General features: G+C 33.1%; 3 protein-coding genes across 6 annotated transcripts; 2 read left to right on the top strand and 1 right to left on the bottom strand.

The window, feature by feature from the left end:
* Window positions 1–651: 651 nt before the first annotated feature.
* Window positions 652–3,221, top strand: LOC104753461 (protein RICE SALT SENSITIVE 3-like). The gene is made up of 7 exons (XM_010475713.3): window positions 652–940; window positions 1,190–1,240; window positions 1,334–1,513; window positions 1,970–2,075; window positions 2,197–2,238; window positions 2,361–2,417; window positions 2,509–3,221. The coding sequence occupies exons 1-7, from the start codon at window positions 804–806 to the stop codon at window positions 3,070–3,072; spliced, it is 1,137 nt and encodes a 378-aa protein (XP_010474015.2). The 5' UTR covers window positions 652–803; the 3' UTR covers window positions 3,073–3,221.
* Window positions 3,222–4,170: 949 nt separating this feature from the next.
* On the bottom strand, window positions 4,171–11,988 carry LOC104750108 (AP-1 complex subunit gamma-2). Of its 4 annotated transcripts, none has more exons than XM_087490475.1 (19): window positions 11,674–11,986; window positions 11,078–11,380; window positions 10,815–10,956; window positions 10,433–10,606; window positions 9,918–10,097; window positions 9,443–9,597; window positions 9,000–9,090; window positions 8,587–8,750; window positions 8,344–8,398; window positions 8,059–8,181; window positions 7,871–7,966; window positions 7,332–7,459; window positions 7,032–7,136; window positions 6,669–6,919; window positions 6,162–6,389; window positions 5,887–6,062; window positions 5,485–5,583; window positions 5,260–5,366; window positions 4,171–4,477 (listed from the first exon to the last, which is right to left on the bottom strand). In XM_087490475.1, the coding sequence occupies exons 1-18, from the start codon at window positions 11,703–11,705 to the stop codon at window positions 5,271–5,273; spliced, it is 2,598 nt and encodes an 865-aa protein (XP_087346601.1). In that variant the 5' UTR covers window positions 11,706–11,986; the 3' UTR covers window positions 4,171–4,477; window positions 5,260–5,270. The 4 variants fall into 4 exon arrangements, with proteins under 4 accessions (XP_087346601.1, XP_087346603.1, XP_010470157.2 ...); XM_087490477.1 differs by having other exon boundaries at window positions 8,344–8,456; window positions 11,674–11,931; XM_010471855.3 differs by lacking the exon at window positions 4,171–4,477 and having other exon boundaries at window positions 5,077–5,366; window positions 11,674–11,988.
* A 1,570-nt stretch (window positions 11,989–13,558) lies between these two features.
* Window positions 13,559–15,522, top strand: LOC147925205 (heavy metal-associated isoprenylated plant protein 1-like). The gene is made up of 4 exons (XM_087490060.1): window positions 13,559–13,727; window positions 14,306–14,499; window positions 14,817–14,904; window positions 15,028–15,522. Exons 1-4 carry the CDS (start codon window positions 13,571–13,573, stop codon window positions 15,315–15,317), a joined length of 729 nt encoding a protein of 242 aa, XP_087346186.1. The 5' UTR covers window positions 13,559–13,570; the 3' UTR covers window positions 15,318–15,522.
* Window positions 15,523–21,487: the final 5,965 nt, after the last annotated feature.

The following is a 21,487-nucleotide window of genomic DNA, read 5'->3' as shown; positions in this document are numbered from 1 at the left end:
CAATAATGATGAATATGTTATCTTGATGACATTATAGTCAGAATTAAAAGGTTGACATAGTCATATATTGTATGATCTGGTCCAGACTATCAATAGATTTTTTTTGTATGAGATTGTGTAACTTACAAAATCTGGCGTATCAAGTCTGATTTTGGAAGGATACATCAAATATGATGATGAGGAGATGAATAACACAACATGTATTGATGTCTCTACCCATACTACTACATTGTACATGTTTTTTTTTTCTATTGATTTCATTTGTAAATACATGCACAAACATATATATGAAAAATTGTTCTTAATTATAATATTTTATTATTAACTCATTAGAGGAAAACCTTAACATTAATTAATACGATTACAGAATATGATATAAAATAAAAAATCAACTCTAACGATTAAATAATATTCTAAGGTTCAGGTCTGCTTACAATTTTTCATGCGTCACAATATAATGAATTCTTTTACGTATACTTGGCAAAAGAAAAGGAGAGAGAGTAAATATGATCAGAATAAAGTAACGTTAGGTAAAATGGCTAAACACAAGGAAAAGAAAAGCCAAAGATCTTAAAGAAATTAATTTCTTAACTTCATCCAAATTTAATGAAATAATATATATATATATATATATATATATAAAGATGCTTTGTGGGGTGTGGATCTATACGCTTGTTATATAAAGGAGGATAGATAGTGAGGGTTTGCTACCTTCTTCTATCTAAAGAAAGTCTTTACACAGAGAACCCCAAACCAAGAAAAAATAAAAAATTAAATATTAGGCCTTTGTAAATTTAGAATAAATGGAAGAACATCTAAATCCATTAGCGGTGACTCATCTTCTTCAACACACACTAAGAAGCTTATGCATCCATGAGAATTCTCAATGGGTTTATGCTGTCTTTTGGAGGATCTTGCCCAGAAACTATCCTCCTCCCAAGTAAGCTTTTCATTCAAAATCAAACGTATATAATAATACATATATTTATAGAACTTTGGTGTTTAGAAAAAAAAAAAAGATTTCGACTTTCGTGTTATCCTAATCCTTTTCTATTCTTCTTTTGTATATTTTAATCTTTGAGTTTTGCTTGGGGCTTATATTATAAATAATTAAGTGTACTTTGTAAAACAAAATCTTTGTTTAAAAATCATGCATATGTGATGATCATTTGGTGTTGTTTGCAAGTAGATGGGATGGTCAAGGAGCTTATGATAGATCGAGAGGAAACAGAAGAAACTGGTAAAGATAAAAAAAACCACCTCTACAAAGTTGTATTTATAAAAATTTGTGGTGAATAACATTTAATAATATGTGTGTTTTTTATTTTGGCAGGATCTTGGTTTGGGAAGATGGTTTTTGCAACTTTGCAGCTTCTGCCGGGGAAGTAAGTACCGGTGAGTGTAGCGGTGGCGGCTCGGCCGCTTATGGAAGTAGTGATTTTCAACAATATCAAGGGCTTCAGCCTGAGTTGTTCTTCAAGATGTCGCATGAAATCTACAATTATGGAGAAGGGTATGTGAGGATAATACACACTTTTTTTTTTTTTACCACAAAAGATTTGTTCACAAGGAAGTTTATTTAATATTTTTTCCGCGAAATATTTCGTTTTTCTTATATATATAGTACTTTCTCTCTTTTGTGATTCACTTTTTTTGTATGTTAACAGTGTCTTTTGGTACTATTTTCAACACCTATTTTCTTACTTAGATTTTTCTATCTATATGTATGTATATGTAAAGAAGGTGGTTTTAGAAAGTTACGAGTCAAAGTACCTCTTTTTCTCAATTCAAAGGTTATGATCTATAACTGTTTAAACGTCTTGAGGACAAGAGAGGAGTATTTAATCATATATTTTTGGGCAGAGGGAGTATTTAATTAATCATTAACTGTCAACTAAATAAATTATTACTTGTTAATTAATTTAATACTAATAGTCTAATGATTGAAGTGTTATGAAATTGTGTGCAGGTTGATAGGAAAAGTAGCTGCAGATCACAGTCACAAGTGGATTTACAAAGAACCTAATGACCAAGAGATTAACTTTTTATCTGCTTGGCACAACTCTGCTGACTCAGTAAGCATATGCATATACGTACCTATCCACTTCTTTACATACACCCGTGCATGCTATTACCGTTTTAGAGGAAATGAAAATGTATCACTAATACTAGTTGAAAATTTGTGTAATTGTGCAGTACCCTAGGACATGGGAAGCTCAGTTTCAGTCTGGTATCAAAGTATATGTTTCTCCAACTCTTTTTTTTTTTTTTTTTTTTAACTTCTAAAGATATGCATTACATGAAACTAGTAAAGTATAGCTCTCAATATATAATTACATGAAAATGAATATTGTTTGCAGACCATTGCCTTGATTTCTGTTCGAGAAGGTGTTGTCCAGTTAGGAGCTGTTAACAAGGTTTCTCACTCTCTCTCTCTCGCTCTATATATAATACACTTTGTATATATAGAAGATGATATATTTACGTATTAAATTGTTATTATTAAAGGTCATAGAGGATTTAAGCTATGTTGTGATGCTAAGAAAAAAGCTGAGCTATATAGAGAGCATCCCTGGAGTTCTTCTTCCTCATCCTTCTTCTTCTGGTTACCCTTTCATCAACGCATCACCTTCTGAAACATGGCACTTCCCCGGCGTGGCTCCTTCACAGCAGCAGCCTGAGCACCAGTTTTATCACTCTGACCACAACCACCGCTTCTTGCAGCCACAAGCGGTAGGAGCGGCTGCACCGCCTCTACCTCTTTCGATGAAGATCACACCGTCGATGAGTAGCCTCGAGGCGCTTCTCTCTAAGCTCCCGTCGGTTGTACCTCCGGCGACTCAGCCAGGATACTTCGCGTTTCACCACAGTGCTAAAGAAGAAATGAGTCAAGAAGATCAAAATGATTCGTTTAGGGCTGAACGTAATGATTTGGTGGGTGAGGGTAGTAATAACCATAACCATAATAATTACAATAGTAATAATGATATTTATAACTATAGCAATAATTGCAACAATAATAATTACGATAGAGAGAATAAGATAGGTGGGTTTCTTAGTGAGGATTATTAAGTTTATTCAAATCTCTCTCTCTCTCTTTTTCGTACAATAAGTATAAATTGTACTAAGAATTTTCGTAGTCTGACATTATCAATTCTTAGATTTTATTTTTCTCTTCGTTGGCAAAAAAAAAATAAATAAAAATATTATTTTTATAATAATATTGGTATTGAAACAGTGTGTATGTCTTGTTTCTGACATAGTGACATATTACGTTGTTTTAACGGTACTTGTGTTAAAATTTTGCAGATTCCATGTCTTGAACAAAAGTATCACGTAAAATTTATAAATTGAAAAAGGTAATATAATCTATAAAACATATAATTCTATCTTGGAATGGAATTTATAATGTTTTACTTAGTTAGACTATAACCGAGGTTTTTCTACTTTATTTCATCACCCTTCGTTTTGTATACATAATTACATACTTCATTTGGTCAAGAAACCAGTCTCTTATAATTATCACAAAAACGTGAGAAAATGGTATGCTGATTAGTTAAGAGGTAAGAAAATTTAGAAATACAAATTATTTTACATTCAACCCCATTTCAGAGAAATCATTAGACTTAAAATCTGGAGAAACTAATCTGATTTAAGGTATAGAAATATAATCCACACATTTTTTAAGGTATCAAGGACTTCTTTTATTTTGTTTTGTTTTAGCATAGCTACAATTAGTGTTTGAAAATGAAATTGCTATTAGTTTGGTGAATATGTTTATGTTATAAACCAGAAAACTAAATCAAATGATTGCGGTATTTACATATTGTTGTAAATGTTCAAGAAAATGGGCTAGTCGGCTAATATAGCACGTTGGGACGGCATTGTAAATGTAAACACAACCTAAACAGCAGTGTGCATAGTATATATGGGGTTTAGGTAGGCGTCTCTATCCGTCACATACAATATTTGTTGAAAACTAAAACTTTTGTCTATCTATTTATTTTGAGTTTGATTTTCAGTTATTATACGGATTTAGAATATTTTAACAATTAATTAAAAAATAGAAGTTAAAGAAAGTGTATGATTATTACAAAGCAAGAGAAAAAAAATGAAGGAATTTCGTGTCTTGATTAACCAAATATAACCTTTTTTCTCAAGAAGTAACTATGGTTTTTAATGCATCTCATAAGATTTTAATTTATCAATCTTGGTTGTACAGATCATAATATTATACTATAGTATATAAATGTAATATACTGATTTAAAAAGTAAACCGTGCAAATTGTCTATGTTCCATTCAAGCGTTACATCCACCAGTCGTGGTTAAACGTTTCGTGCCCAACCCCGTCTTTTTAACTTTGACGATTGAGGTCAGCCGACACATTTGTATAAAAGACATACTGTTAATTTGGTCACAGGCGATTTTGCAGTACTATCGGGTTCTCGTCCGTAATCCACGATTCCACTAACCAACCTATAAGATCCAGCGATAGAAGTATCTTCTTAATTAACACCAAAAACATTTGAGGTCAAATGCTAAGGACCTAAGGAGATGGTTTTGGTAATATCTCAATTAAGAGTTATCACTACGGTAATTCTCCAAATTTTGAATACCAACTATTTATTACTGCCATGCAAAATTAGTATTTATGAATGTTTTCTGAGAAGTATCATATTGTCTTCTTTACGTATTTTCATTTTAGGACTCTTAAGTAAATGAGTCCATGATACAATATGAGAAGTATCATATTGTCTTCTTTACGTATTTTCATTTTAGGACTCTTAAGTAAATGAGTCCATGATCCTCTTAAGTAAATGAGTCCATGATCCCTCGCTAACATGAGAAATCCACTAATCAAATTAATCTAGACAACAACATCAAATCATATGAACGTATGGACTACATACTGTATTTCATTCAAAACTCAAACCTTCATCCATAGATTCCCAATTTCGACATAATCATTACAAAGGAAACAAACCCTCCAAACATTTTTGTGATTTTTTTCTTTCTAAATGACAAGTTCCACTAATAATGATGAAACAGAGGTCGAAGCAGCGAAGAAAATAACATTTGACAAGACACATTCTCATAACTCGAAGTCAAACTATCATCAAAAAGATATCTCTTTAAACCCAAATTTCACACAAAGCCACAACGAATACACACACAAACGTTCTATGACGAACTTTGTTTTAGTCTATGGGAAGTGATGATATAGAAAATTAGGAATATGTATATGAATCTTGGAATACCTGAAAAATTCTCATAACCCACGTGGGAAATTGTTGATTTGTCCTTCTTCCAATACATCTTTGCCATTAATTTTGTAACCTACCCTCATCCTCATCACAATGGGTTTCTGAAACGGTGAAACAACAGCAATTATTCTGAGAGTTCGGCGGTCTCGGTTTCACAGCAGATCGAGGGTTGTGCTAAATGTTATACAAATCTGGTCAGAGGAATAAAGGGAATAATACCTTTCCCTGTTGGCTATTTGTAACTCTCATAGTTTGTTTGATGCTTCCGTTGGCTGGAAGAGAGTTGCTGCTAGCGGGATCCAGGTGAAGTTGTAGAAACTGCAATGTGTGTGATTATCAATATTAGGAATATACTAGAACATCGTCAACAAAACTTCAGAAACCAGATCGTTTCGAAATCTTAGATCAAACTAAGAAATCATATCATGGAAACTTAGACAGACACGAATCTTAATCCAAAACAGTTCCAAGTTATGAACTTTAAGTCTAAAGCTTCAATTTATCATGGCGGTGAAGCCCATGGCAGCTTTTTGTTTTGGAAATATTTTCTGGAGTAAACTATGAAGCGAAAGGCTTATAACACACACACACACACAAAAAAAAACAAGTTTGAGACCTGACCTTTGGAACTGCAGCCTGGAATAGAAAATCTGTGTACACGTTAGGAGAAAGATTTGTGAAATTGCCCACAATATTTGTCGTTTGAGGGTTTTCTGGTTTCTTTGTGAAGTTGAACTCAATCTTCAAGGAGCTGCTTTCAAAAGCAACAATGGACGGATATGCTGGACTCTTGTCCTCTGTGAAGGAAATAGATGCCAACATCACATTCTAAAAACACGGAAACTGAGGGAAAATTGTGCACAGTAACTTTTCAATGCTTAACATCGTATCTTTACCGTTCTTTGGTGGGGTGGAGCCAAATCCGTCCAATAAATCCATCATAGAAGAAGGCGCAGTGGGAGAAGTTGATGAAATTGTATCCATGGATGCTATTGGAGCATTGTTATCTTGCATAAATAACAAGTCTCCATTCGTCGAGCCATTTTGCACAGGGGAAGGAGTTCCGATTGACAACAGATCCAAAAGAATATCCGCTCCAGCTTGCGATGGTTGCATACCTGAAACTGATAGACGCAGGGGTAAACAATAAGCTCAAAGATTTAGACATTAAGATGCAACTTCACAACTGAACATCCCAATCATTTTACAAAACGTAACACTATATATCGGCTAAAGAAACGTATATGAATTATGTTCCAACTAAGACTCCAAGAAGATATGCTATACAGACGGTTATCATTATCAGTTGCCATACCAGATCTCTGACCCGACAGATGCTATGCTTTAAGTTATTTTTTTGTTCCAACTGGTGGAGTGGTATAGTATAAGTTTGGAAATCTAACCAGGTTGTGCTGAAGGCTGCGTTATATCAACACCAAGAAGATCTTGAAGAAAGTTGTCACCAGAGGAGGTTGGTGCAGGAGTATCATCAGAACTCAGGTCAAGTAAATCAACAAGAGGAGCTTTAGCAACACCATTCGGAATACTAAACGAAGATTTTCCGGAAGTTGACACAGATGCAGGTAAAGAACCAGCTCTCCTTCCACTAAATGTTGCCTCATCAAGGACAGGCATTCTTTCAAGCAAGGTAGATCTGCATGTATATAGATCGATTGTGTTGAATAATTTAGTAGATATTGATCCATGGAACCTTCTCATCCAAAATCGATGAGAACAGATATGTTCAGTATCATCGAAAGAATTACCTTATATTCTGATGCTTTTGAATAACTGAACTAAACTCCATAGATCTTTGTTGCAGTTCTAAGACAAAGCTACCTTTGTTCTGTCCTATAATACTTTTAACCCTCCTGTAAACAAATACAAGAAGCCTATCACTGATGAGAAGTAGCATGGACTAATTTTCACTGCCACCTAATTTTTAAGAAAAAAGTTTACAGGGACGTGAAAAGACTTCAGGCATGATTATACTTTATAACCCTAGTAACCAAAAACTCTGGAATCAACTGAGTAGACATAATAAAGGTAGGTAGGAGTTGGCATACTCTGAACAAGAAGGAAAACGAGATGAGATCTTTAACAGAGCAATGAGTGCCATTGCCTTAGTTGTGACATCCGAAGTATGATGCTTAATAGCAGTCTCGATAACATCCACTGCATCTGATTCTGTTACCTAATTACAGAAGCTTGAGAACTCAAATTAGTATCTATCCATCTAATATCTACATTGAACAAACAAGTCTTTAGCATGTAAAGATGATCATTCAAAAAGTCGCGGGCAGAAAATTTCAGCAATAAATCTATTTGACTGGGTAATCAAATAGTAAGGAATAATAACCCGCATAAGACACAGAGAATAACAACTGAAACCATTTTCCTTTTATCAACCAGAGAACTAGCCGGCGCAGAAAATCCACAAAACGGAGATTAGTTAATATTTTCTAGGGTGTGAGGATCCCAAGCAAATCAGTGAAGGACAAAAATGTTACAAGACAAAAAAAAAAAATCAAGAAAGAGATCCCGTAACTGCACCTCCAGTATCAGTCACAAAAATAAGCCCTTCGTGCAGGATGATAGTACTCACCGTTATTGGATCTTCTAAGTCAAGCATTCCAGAATTGTTTACCAACAGATCAGCATATTCTCCTATGCACCATATTGCAACCCGCACAAGAGTTTCCTGTACCAAATATCACAAATGATCCTCTTACTCCTAAGTTACAAGATACTACAATTTAGGAAACGCCTGACCAAAGAAAAATGTCATCCAACCTGTTCACAAGATGTATATAATGCTCTGTACAAAGCCCTGACAGTGTACCCATGGAGATGAGGGGCATTTGTTATTACAACAATCAACGCGTGCCATACATCCTCTTTCACATAAGTTCCAGCCTACATGTCTCAAATTAATCAAGATTAGAAGTCTCAAATTAAGATCTACTTATTTTCATATGAAGTAAAGAGTTTGTTTTTAGTTAAAGAAGCCTGCATATCAATTGATACTGATAAATGTATGGAGAAATTGTAATTCACGACCTGGGTTAAAAAGTATACCTCAGATAGAACCTTTAGCATTTGATCAATGTACCAGATTTTCTCTGGAGCAAACCTAGTCAGAAAGGAAATACAATCAGGTCTGAAGGACACCATTCATCCAGGCCAGCATTCTGATAAAATTCAGGGATTACTTTTGATTTAGCTTTACTCAGATCTTTGTTACAAATTAAAATGTTCAGTTACCATCTACCAGATAAATGAAATATCAGTACATGCTGGCTGAAAAGTCGTGAAACTTACTTTTCAACAATGGAGCATATTTTTGCAGCAAGATCTCCCTTAAAATCTTGTTCGCTTACTTCCAAATATTCTATAAGCTCCTTTGCTAGCGGCTTCACGTTATTCTCATTCACCAGAAGGTAAATAAGTTCAAGTGCCCTTTTCTGAATTGAAGCATCTGAATCCTAAACCAGAAGATATTTTAGAACACTTTTTCCATTTAATAAAGAGTGATCTCAGACTACCTAAATAGAATTGGATGGTTACATGTAAAAAAATATATTCAGTGACTATAGTAAAACACCAAGCCGGGAAGCATGTTATGGCTCAGCGGTTAAATTGAATTCCGTAACCAGTAAAACAGTGGACTAAAAATCATCTGGTAAGTCAATAAGATACAACCAACAGAGAAAGTGTAACACCATATAAAATACCTTAACACACTCCAGGATTGTAGCTCTGTGTCTCTGAACCGCTTGGGAATCAACAGTTAAGGCTCTCATCAGCATGTTTAATGCTACGTATCTGAGAAAGCAAAGCTAAGGTTTATCGTTTTTGGAAGGTGGTCAATGGAGAGACAAGAAAGGCATCAGGTGCAGTGTGTTATCAATTGCCACAAAATATCTTCCACATCCATACACAATACTGTCAAAACATGTCAGGTTTGGTTTATTTTATCTTTATAAGAGTTGCTGCTTCAAGCAGAAAACAAAAAAAACAAAAAAAAAAGAATCACGGAAAACTAGACATATTTGAGTGAATCAATAATTATCGGTATTCTAGCAAATAAAAATTGAAAGATTACTGTTGATCAATAGTAAGATGTCAAGAGATAAGGTTACAGAAAACTCAAACAATGGTGGTACTCGATAAAAACCTGATGTTATTATCTCGGTTGGACAAGAATTTTCCTAAGATATTGATTGCAAGGACTCGTAAGCCACCGTTTTCTTCAATGCTCATTATCGTTTGAACGCATTCGTATAGGATAGCGTTGCCTGCATTTTTGTTCGACTCGGTTTTTGATGCCACCTAAGACATAAAAAATCAAGTTGGGAATCAAAACGATTTTTTGTGATTATGATTCTCACTGCTCTAGATCAAAAATTTTTTTTAATGCAAGTGTAACAGAGATCCTTCTAGCAAAATCCATGAAGGTGAGAAAAAGGCTTCATTTGTTACCTTTATTGATTTTGGAAAATCAGAAAGAGCAAAACATTATGAAAATAACATAAAGGAAGCTTTTGAAAAGCAAATAAAGGATCACAAAGACAGCAATACATGAAAACCCAGGTCATTCAAGCCAGGAAAAGACTTGAAAAAAAAAACTTGAAAGACTAAGTACAACAAACCTGAGCAAGTATATCATTCATACAGTCACTAGCATCTGCATCCCCTTGGCCCAAAACACGCAACAGTCTGAGCAATCTGATGTGAAGAAATGGATCCATAATTCCAGCAACATCATACTCTGGTGAATATGGACTGTTTGCAATATCTCTCAGGGTTTTAACCAAGCCCTCTGTGCATTTCTGTCAATCAGATAAGGAAACCGCTAATTTTCCATCATGTCAAGCAAAAGAATGATTGAAACAAATCAGTTCAGCATGTAAGTAAATTATGTAAGGGTCGCAGGAAAACCATGAATCCAAAGAGAAAAAAATGGGGATGCATGGATGATATAGATTCCAGAAAGAAGGATAATGAAACTATGAGACAGTAGGAGGCTAGGAGTTACAAAGAGAAGTCTAATGAACAGATATAGAGCTACTTTTAAATTCTCCAAGAGAGAAGGAGAGTGCACACTACAACATACAAGGCAGCCTAATATTCTTTTAACCAAATAGAAAGGATATCAGCAGTTTACCTTACGGAAATATTCAAGGGCTTCGGAACTGACATTACAGATCTCCGTGCAAAGGTGAACTCCCGTAATGAGAACACCATGATGCTTTTCTTTGAGTAAAGCAGCACCAGGATTAATAAAGTTCTCAGAAAGATCAGGAACTTTTCTGATGATCCTTATGGCGCAAAGAGCTGCCTAAATAAAGAAAAAAGTTAACGAATGAAAAGTTCATCTGTTGTGCTCGTCAATGGATACAAAAATAACAGAAGTAAAGTTAAGATTCATGAAAATGAATGCATAGCTCTTAAATTACTGCTTTATTTAGTTAAAACATGCAAGTCAACTTAGCTTCTAAACTTCTGTTATCTGAACAGGTACAATTACAGTAGGAGAAAGCACTCACTTTCTTGCGTATATTTGGATCACGAAATTGAAGCAATCTTTCAACTTCAGGGGCGAGATCACGAGCCATTTCTGCTGAACAAATATTTCCTAAAGCACAGAGAGCAAGCCCCACAATGTATTGGTTTGTGTGATTCAGATCTCTAGACGTGAGTCAAGGTTCTCACAATATCAATTTAAAAATTTGTACGAAGCTGCCAGCAAAAAATTTAAAAACTAAAAAAAAAAGAATCAAATTCGAAAAAATTCCACCAAAAAGGATACTGCTTCAGGGAGTTGGTGACAAGCATTAGCACTTCTTGCCTTTCATCAAGAAGCAACATCAATCCAAGATAACCAATCCTCTTCTCAGGAAACCCAGGAGAAGCAATTAACTTCAAGCACTCCATCTGCCCGAAATGAGTTGGATAACCAAGCATGTGAATGAACATGAGCTTTGCTAGATCCCTGTGTCTGTAGTCCTGGTCATTTTCATTAATAGAAGCACGGATTGCAGCACATTCTTTCCTTACAACAGCACGTTCCTCAGCAGCAGTTTTACTTGCACGTATAGCCCGAATCATGTCGCTGCAAACATCAACAAATGATGAATCCAAGCAAAGTAAACTGTATTACTGTAACACTAGCACAAAGCTTAAGAGGATTTGATTATACAATTACAACATGCCTAATCTCTCACTTCCATAATCCACCAATACAATTTCATTTTCCGAATTGAATTTTGCCGACAAATATACAGATTCGCCAGTAGAAAACTTAAAGAATCAAAGCTACATTTACGGATTTAGAAATCAAAAACGCAACACTGGAAGTATCGCATATTACTATAGTTAGAGATCGGAAGCAAAGTGAATCCTAACCTGAGACGCGTCCCGGAAGAGAAAGGATTCATGATTGTTGTTGTATCCACGCCGGAATGGTAAGCTGATGAAAATCAGATCCAGGGACGATTTGTGCGAGAAAAATGGATCAACAGATTCGAAAAATCATAGATCTAAGAAGCTCTCATTTCCCAGATCTGAGAGTTTCGAAATTCACTTGATCGCTCTCTCTCTAGTCTCTTCCACTGTCGATGAAAAGATGAACAACATGAGAATGAGAGAGAGGTCTATGTGTGTGTGTGTGTTTTTTTTTTTTTTCTTCTTCATTAAAGGTTAACGGAATATTTCTAACGGAGTTGCGGGAGTTTAAACGGAACACTTTTAACGGTAACGATCAATACTTAGAAGCCTCTCGTAAGCCTCTCGTTGACTTAGAAGGTTAGATTTATTTTTATTTTTTCTTGGGCAACAATTATTCATCAGTATACGAATTGTCACCCCGTTTCATTCATAAGATCAGATTCAAGTTAATAATCATTAGGTACATTCAGTATCACATATCCTGAATTGTTACTGTCAAATATAAGTATATTAACCATCCAGATTTCGGGAGTGGAGAATTCATGGTCTTGACAAACCTTAGCAATACTAGTTTATCTTGGGTTGACAACTACTCTAAGAAACCCAAAAGTTGGATTTTTGTAACAAATCTAAAAACTTGATATTCAATAAATTCTACGAAAATGATCAAGCACAAGATGACTACTTATTTGAAGGTGGTGAAGAAAGCATTGGTTCGACATATCTAGTCTCTAGCTTCAGCCTTCAGCGTGGTATACCATCAGTAAGTAACCATGCACATTTCTTAGCTAAATTAGGTTCTCCATTTATGTCGTCGCCGTCATAACAAATTATGATTGTTTTACAACCTTATTAAAGATAACAAGTTTACAATCTGAATCAAAATTTCTCGTGCAATTTACTCCCTTTTCCTATCTTAGTTGATTATTTCGTGATTCATAGTTTAAACAAAAATTTGAAAATATGGTTATGAAAAAACAGTAAAACATAGTTGTAGTTAAAAGTGCTTTTATAGTAATAGAAAATTTTATAAAGGCCACATATTTGTTAAGATACAAACATGAACTTACTTATTCATCGTATAATTTAATTTGTCCTAATAAAATCTCATTAAAAGGCCATATAAATAATGTTTTTTCACCAACAAATTACACTAGTCATCATCATACACATTTAACAATAGAAATCTAAATCAACGAAAACAAGTTCAAAATGTGTATAATGTTATATAATCTGCTTAACGATTAAAATAAGTGCCGCAAGTTATGTAAATATATCTCATTTCCACCTCTACACTCACGTATTAGTCCAGTTTTTCAACTTGTTACACCTAAGTTGTAAAGAAATATAAGTTTTGTATCAATATTTCACACTGACACACATAACCAAAATAAAATAAAATCGAATCTCTCTAATTACAAAAATGTTTTGGTAATTTCAATATTTTTTATTAAAGAAAAAAAAGATTTTAATGTACCTCATTTAATGCAAGTTTGATAAAAATAGGAAAATGGAAAAAAAAAAAAAAAAAAAAGCTGAGTAAAAGAGAAAGGCCTAACAACAAAAGTGTACGGTACTGTGAACCTCCCACACACACACACATAAACACAGACCCTTCTGTTACGCAGCCGTCTCTGAAACTTTTCGTCGTCTTCTATCTTCTCCCACTCTGTTTGTTGAAAACCTCGATACACTCGAAATCTCAGAGATTCATCAAAGGTTCTCTCTCTCTGCTTTTATTTTTTTTTCTCTGCAATGCGTCTCCGATTTTGTTCGTTTTCTTCTGTGTGATTGATTCGTGCTTCTTTTTTTTTTTTTTTTTTTTAACCTGTTGTAGAAGACGATCGAGACGAAGATGGAGAATGTGTTTTGTGAATGTTACAGAGATCATGTTGAAGCTGAGGAGAAGAAGCAGAAGAAACAGAACACGCCAGTCACCGTTGTTCTTAAGGTTGATATGCACTGTGATGGTTGTATCGCTCGAATCGTACGATTGGCTCGTCGTTTGGAAGGTATATAAACCCTAGAAATTGAAATCTGTACTCCATGATTCTTCTTCATGTTTTTTTTTGTAAACAGTCGTTTTTTGCTTTCAATCGAACAGTGGAACAGTATCAAGAATCGAGTTTGATTTCTAATTTTTTTTGGATTTTCGTGGTTACGTTGTGCTGAATCTGAGTCGAATCGTCTGTGTTTTAACCGTTTTGGTTTGTTTCTTCTCTGATATGGTTTGAAAGCATCGTGAAATCGACTGTGAACTCTCTGTTAAACCCTAAACCCCTGACGATTTTGATCTCTGTATATTACGTTTTATCTTCTCCTTCCTTCGTCTTAATCTTCTTTTGGTTATTTCTTCTCTAGTAATGGTTTCTGAGTACTGTGAATCGATTGTGATGTTTTGTTAAACCCTTTAGCGATTTAGATCTGATTTGAGAATCATAAAAACCTCTGTTTCTACCATGTTGTTAACGCAGGATCTGTGAAGAGTTGAATCTGTTGTGTTTTATGGGTTTGTGGATCCTTGTTTCATGATCGTTTGGTTGCTCAATAATCTCATTAACTTTTTTTCTGATTGGTTTAACTGTCTCAGGAGTTGAAACAGTGAGGCCAGAACCTGTTTTGAACAAGCTGACTCTGATTGGGTTTATGGAGGATCCAGTGAAGACTGCTGAGAAACTGCAGAAGAAGAGCAAGAAGAAGGTGGAGCTTATATCTCCTAAACCAAAGAAAGAAACCAAAGAGAAGGATGAGAAAAAGTCTAATGATAATAAGACTCAGACTGTGGTATGCTCTAAATTCAGCTTCAGATACATTTATTGCATAAGTTTACACTCCATTGATTGTATATGTCTCCCACAACTGCTGATTCAACTATGATTAGAATGTAGTAAGGTCGTAGTATCAAGAGGTAGATGTTTCTCAGGCTTACTTGCTGCTCAAGTAACATTCATCATCTCAGATCAAACCCAATTCCTTTGTAGGAAATGTACTGTAGCCAACTAGCCATTATCTTCTAGGTGCTCCTACTGGATAAGTAGCTAATCTTGCCGTTCACATTACTTGCTATGACTTTATAATCTGTTTTTGACTTTCTTGTTTAGGTTGCTGTGACTACAGTGGTACTGAAGCTGAATTGCTCATGTGATGGCTGTATCAAGAGGATTTACAAGACTATCCGTAACACCAAAGGTCAGAGTTATTTATCGCCTATGGTTTCCATTATTTTTGACTGCTACAGAACTTAATTTGTGTATTGAGTTTGACTCAAAACAGAACGTTGTCTTAACATCATTTGAGTAAATGTGTCAACAGGAGTGTATCAGGTCAAAATGGACAAGGAGAAGGAAACGGTAACAGTCATGGGGGCGATGGATGTTAAGAATGTGACAGAGGATGTGAAACGTAAGCTGAAGAAAACAGTCCACGTCGTGCCTGAGAAGAAGAAGAAAGAGAAAGACAATGCAGAGGGAATCACCAAAGTCGGGTCTCCGTTTCTACCTTGTTATGGTTGCACTCATGGGTTTGGGCCTTACCGGTTCCCAGAAGGCCCAATGACTGGTTTTTTCAGTGAGGAGGATCAGAGCTTTTGCAGCGTTATGTGATTTTCGAGGCAAGCAAAAACATTTGGAGTATATCGCAACAATATGGATATATATATATAGGGGGAGGTAAATAAACTAAGTAGGGAACAGAAAAGAAAAAGAAGTACGAAAAGTCTGACGGATATATTGTGATGGTCTGATATCACATGAGTAGTAAAAATACACTATTTTATTATTTTGAGAGCTTATTGCATTTGCAAGGACACTACGTTTTTTATTGTGAGGACCGAATTTTCCAGAATTTTAGTTAAACAGTGTTCTTTCTGGCCAAAACTTTCAGGAGTTTACAGAGTAAAAATAGATGAAAAAAAGTAAATTCTTTACTGCCACAAAAAAAAGTCAAAAAACTGTTATGTATTGCCAAAAGAATTCAGGAGATTCCAGAACTTTTATAAGATAAAAGTAATCAATTCTTAACAATGAAATGGTAATATATATAGGAAGAGGAGGAGGTAATATGTATTAAAAGAAATATTCAAAAATAGCATTAAAACAAGTTTTATAGACAATTGTAGCACACACTATATATATTTCCAAAAATAATACTATTTAACATATTTCGATATTTAAAATTAATTTTTAAAATTTATTTTGACAATTTGTTAGAAATACCCTTTTTGATATACCTTTTTTTTTTAAAATACACATTTTTTTTTCATTTTCATTTTTGCTGTCCTTTAATTTTTAATGACTATTTTACCCTTACATGAAAATATTTTAATCAATAAAATGAAAAACAAATTTTCCCTCAAAAAAAATTTCCCGCTAAATCTTTTTGTCAAAAAAAAAGTTCCGCCAAAAAAATTTTACAAGGCTTTTATAAGGTTTTTATAAAGTTTTAAACGATTTAAAAACCTTATAAAACCTTATAAAAACTTTGTAAATGCCTTATAAAAAGCTTATAAAAAAACTTTTTAACACCTTTTAAAAACTTTGTAAAAGCGTTTACAAGGTTTTTATAAGATTTTTTAAAAAAAATTAAAAACGTTTACAAGGTTTTTATAAAGTTTTTTAAAGGTATAAATTTTAAAAAAATTGGCGAAAAATCCAATTTTGTAATTTTGGTGGGAATTTTTTTTTTGATTTTGGTGACTATTTATTCTTGCTATAACTCAAAGAAAAGGTAATTTGGTCATTTTGTAAATAAAAAGATAGTTTTGAAAATTGGGTTATTTTAAAAAATAAACATACAAAAAGAGGTACGTGTGCTAAATTTCCCTATCTATAATTATATGATTACATATTACCAATGGGGTCATTTTTTATAATATAAAATCTAAATTTTTTTTAATATATATTAATTATTTAACATAAATAATATATGATATTTATTTAATATATATTAATAAAAATATTCTCCATCCAGATATTTTGAAAATCTGAAAAACATATAAATATCATATAAATAATTTAAAATATTATTATAATTTTAAAATATTGTCAATCCGAATCCCGTATTCTGTAATCCGGATCCGCTCTACCCAAATATCTTGTTTTTCAGAGCGAATCTTAGGATAATTGCTCGAAGACCTACCAATTACCAAGACAAGGGTTGAGACTCCGACCGCTAGAAACCTCTAGACCAACGTTGGATTTTTGTTCTAACCATAGTGTCGTCATTTTCACTTTTCATTATTATTTTATTTAAAAAAAAACACGTAAGTGATACCTCCTTATATATAATGAATTAGTTGGTGTTTGTTTGGATGTAAGCGATTGTTGATAAACACGATTGATTTACCATATTTATGGAATGCTTCTCTTTGCCTAGCTTTTTTTTTGGGGTGTAATCTTTGCCTAGTTTTTGTCATGCCCTTTTTAGTTCTTATTCTTACAAATCGATATACGGATTGGTCCAACTAGAGTTCCTTACACATATTGTATGTCATGTTTCAAGCTTTTACGCCCCACGATAAGATATTGGTTATAACATACTATATGATATCCATGCGTGTTTGCGCATTAAAGTTCGTGCGGAGCAAAATCTTTCTCCAAATCAGGTTTGAGATCTTACATTTAAAGAACATATATCAATATATGGTCCTTGGACTCGTTTAACTCTATTGCAGTAATGCACCTCGGGTTGATATTTAGCACATAAGACATGAATCTATCTTAAAAGCTAAAATACGTATTTTGTAAACTTGCTTGACTAGGACGTGACTTACGTTTTCATTTAGTCCTTCAACCAAGTTTATGTTCTAAGTTTTAAATTCTATTTTCTCTATTATCTGATTCATTAGTTGTAAAAAATGTTATTTTTTGTTTGAATAAAATTTAACATTATAATCAAAAAAAAAATCACGAGGTAACCAACTTATATTGGTCTACTGGTTGAAATAATTTACCATGTTGGTTAAGAGACCATGATCCGAAGTATCCACTAAATATAAAATTACTTAATTATTCTATATATGCTATATGCATGAAAAATTATGTATGTTGTTTCATATACTTTAAGGGATAAGAACAAAAAACAAAAACCAACTTTACCGTTTAAGCAAATTAAAGAAAATATCTCTTTTCCGTTAACTGAACAAATCTCAAACTTTTGTTGACTAAGCTATATTGGGTCCAACGTTTAGGCATAAAGAGTATGATATCACCAATTAGTGTAATCATCAATAGACTAGATACTTTCCTTTCCTTTTGTATCTAGATATTTGTAGATGATATTAATAATATCGTTTAATTTTGTTTATAGCTCAATAACTTAATTTGTTAGTTAATGTTTTCTTAATCAAAATATCCTACCAAATTTTCATTCACTTGCATATATCCTACCTTTTCTTAATGTATCTATAGAGTTGAACAGAAAGTGCAAAATCCATATATATCGAATACAAGAAGACGAAAAACAAATAAAGACCGTGTCGGACCAGCCCGCGGTTATAGCGGAGACTATAGTCAAGTAGCTTTCAAAATTTAATATGGACAGTGCACTGCCAACGACATTTATATGCCCTTTTCGCAAATTTTTCCCAACTTCCCAATAATATAAATTCAGAAGCAGAACGTGGAATTATTTACGCAATCATATGTCTAATCAACTAGCTAGGTCATATTATGTCAAGATGGTGTTGCTATAGTCACGTAGTTCTAAAATATTATAAACAAGTTTTCTCCTTGGACTGACGTTCAAAAGTGTCTATTTTGGACAAGGACCATTCTTCTATTGCTACATTTTCCCGTGTTGCATGCCGACTACTGTTTTCTTATGTTATGGTATAACTTGTTGTTTTCAAAACCTATTATTGTTGGTACGAGGTAATTAGTGTGCGTAAGTATGTAATTTACTTAAACGTCTCATTTTTGTGTTGAATAATGGGTTTATTATCGTTTGGAAGGTTGATCAGGAATTCGTATAACAAAATATAATTTTTATCATAATAGAACAAAAATCATTGTATTTTTATCGTTTTCCCCCACATACAACTGGTAGGTGAAAAAGGCATAACTTTAATTTTTTTCTTTTGACGTCAAATTTTTATAATTTTTAGATTTACAATAATAAATCTTCCCATAATTTATGTCTTCTTTTTTTCCAAGATGTATAATGAAAGCATGATAATAAGTCAGACGTTTTGACAAAGCTAATATATATATCTAAAAAGAGTATGTCATAATAAAATATTTTTCAAATCAGTTTTCTTTTATATATAGATTTGATGCAAAGATCACTATTGCTCATGAGATTTTTCTGTGGCACATTTTATAAAAAAAAATCAGAAAATGCATATATAAATTAGAATAACAAAGAAAAATAAGAACAAGAACAAAGAAAATTGAAGAAAAGGGAAAGATAGGTCTTAACCTATCTCGGATACGTGCATGGTTTTGCAGCCTTGCATTGGTTGTACTCAATAGATAAGAAAATTGATTCGGAGAGATATGGTAAATAAACGTACGTACGCATGACAAACACATGAATCGATTGCGTCCCATTCTAGATTCGACTGACACTGTTTGTATGACACGTCCATGGATTGCATGTTGATACAATAATTGAAGCTAGGCATCAAGCCCTATTATCTTACACCTAGGGAGGAAGTGTCGTTACATAACAATAACATAATAAATTAACACATAAACATATATACACAGCTTTAAGTTAATAATTGAGTAAATTAGCAACATTACACAGCTTCATTCGTAGAGAGAGACGAAAATGTCAAGGTGGGATCCATTAATAAGTGATGCTCGTGGACGAATAACAGTATTTTATTTTATTAGCATTTTCTGTTTTATTAGTTGAACGAGGTGTAGATCATGATATATATATAATAAAGTAAAGTGTTTGTGTATTTTAAAAAAAAACACCAAAATAACAAACACAATATGACCAGTACATCTTCGATCAATTGTCTATATATATAACAACTACAATATAATCACAAAAATTATTAGTATCTCAAACGGGTCATTAAACATGAAAATATGTGAAAATATTTAGCCGTCCAAAAGAAATATAATAATTGAAAACATCATTTTGAATTCACATGTATATGATATAAATGTAGTACGAAACCGACCATGACATTGCATGCAGAGATACAAAGCTAGTGATACACTGCTACTATATATACAGTTCACAAGGACGCAAAGTACTGTGTATACGTATATATATAAATGACATTACAAACGATCAATGTGGATTGAACGTGAAAAATATGATGAAATGGTATAGCCGGCGACGTTGTTTGCTTAGTTTTTGTTTTCATGCATAACAAAACTCATGAGTTTTGTTTTTCGGTTTTCTGTTTTATTTGTTTCAAAAGAAATAAGGCCAATAAGGTTAACCAATTAGAATCTGAATCAATAAAGGAGGTATATTGGATCAGTTGGATAGCATCATTCATAAAAATGTTAATAGAATTATAACTTTTTTTTGTCACACACCCAAAATTTCATGAATTTCAAAAAAGAGAGAGATCAACTAGAATCTGTCCGTCTTCGCACAACCAGTCAGATCACTCTACCATTACGTTGGACTTGTCTGGCTTGTTGGCCCTCACCATGTTCAACTTTTAAATTTAATATTTAATTAATATACATTATTACATATAGTTTGATAAAAAAAACATTATTACGCATATATTATAAATATATGATCAAAATTTGAAAAACGTGCTGTAAAAAAGTGTTCACGGAAATCTAAGATTTTTTTTTATGAATTTTGTGATCGTCTGTCCATCTACACGAAAATCACATAACTATAATTTGATTTCTAACCTACATATAAAAAAAATCATTGATAGTGTATACTTTTATAAACATGTAAATTACTGTATGGATATTAAATTCACGGTCATTCTGTAAACACGATTTTCAACACATCTGTTATTTTAACACAAAAATAAAATAAAAAACACATATGTTATCGGTAATACACAAGGACGGGTGTACGTTGAAGGTTGTGGGTTGATGCAGCAAAAGCTAGATAAGGCATGCATATTCGTTTATTAATTAGTAGAATCTTTAATCGTTTCAAATAAGTTATTTTTCCCCTAGATCTTTGTAGTTTCAACTGAAAAAACTCATTCAAGTACCTAAAATAACATTTTAATATAATTTAATTGTTTTATTAAATTTAAATTTGTCAGAATTTTTTTAAAAAGTAGTAAAAAGACAAGTGTGAGATGAGATTATTATTAGTATACAACGAGTTTTTTTAATACAGTAAGTCAGTAGATAGTAGATACTCCCAATTAATGGAGTCACTCTAAGAAAAAATGAGACACAATTTTGAGTCATTAAACAATTAAAAAAAAAACATAAAATTAGATAAACTATTTGTAAGAAGTTTGAAAAGCTAAAGGCACTTCAAAAATAAAACTAGATAACAACCTTAAAAACTAATCATATCTTAGTGAACAAAAGGGTTCACCCTATGAGTAAACCCAAGTATTTTCCATAATTTAGTGGGTTTTCTAGCTAGGTCGTTTAAGTTCTCTTATGGTTGAGCTTTCTCTGTTTTAATTTTACAGACGGTAACCAGAAAGAAATAAAAATAGAAAATTATAACTTACAATGAAATCCGCTTTCGTGGAAAATTCAAAAGAAGGCAAACAACCAACTAAGCCACATGCTTTGGTCTCCCTTACTCACTTAACCTTCTTATTTCTTCCTCTTCTTTCTTATCCTCTTTGTACTATTCTTCCTTATATATA

The sequence above is a fragment of the Camelina sativa genome, chromosome 16 (assembly GCF_030686135.1).
Source record: "Camelina sativa cultivar CO46 ecotype springtype chromosome 16, ASM3068613v1".
Lineage (NCBI taxonomy): Eukaryota > Viridiplantae > Streptophyta > Magnoliopsida > Brassicales > Brassicaceae > Camelina > Camelina sativa.
This window is presented reverse-complemented; position numbering and strand designations above follow the sequence as displayed.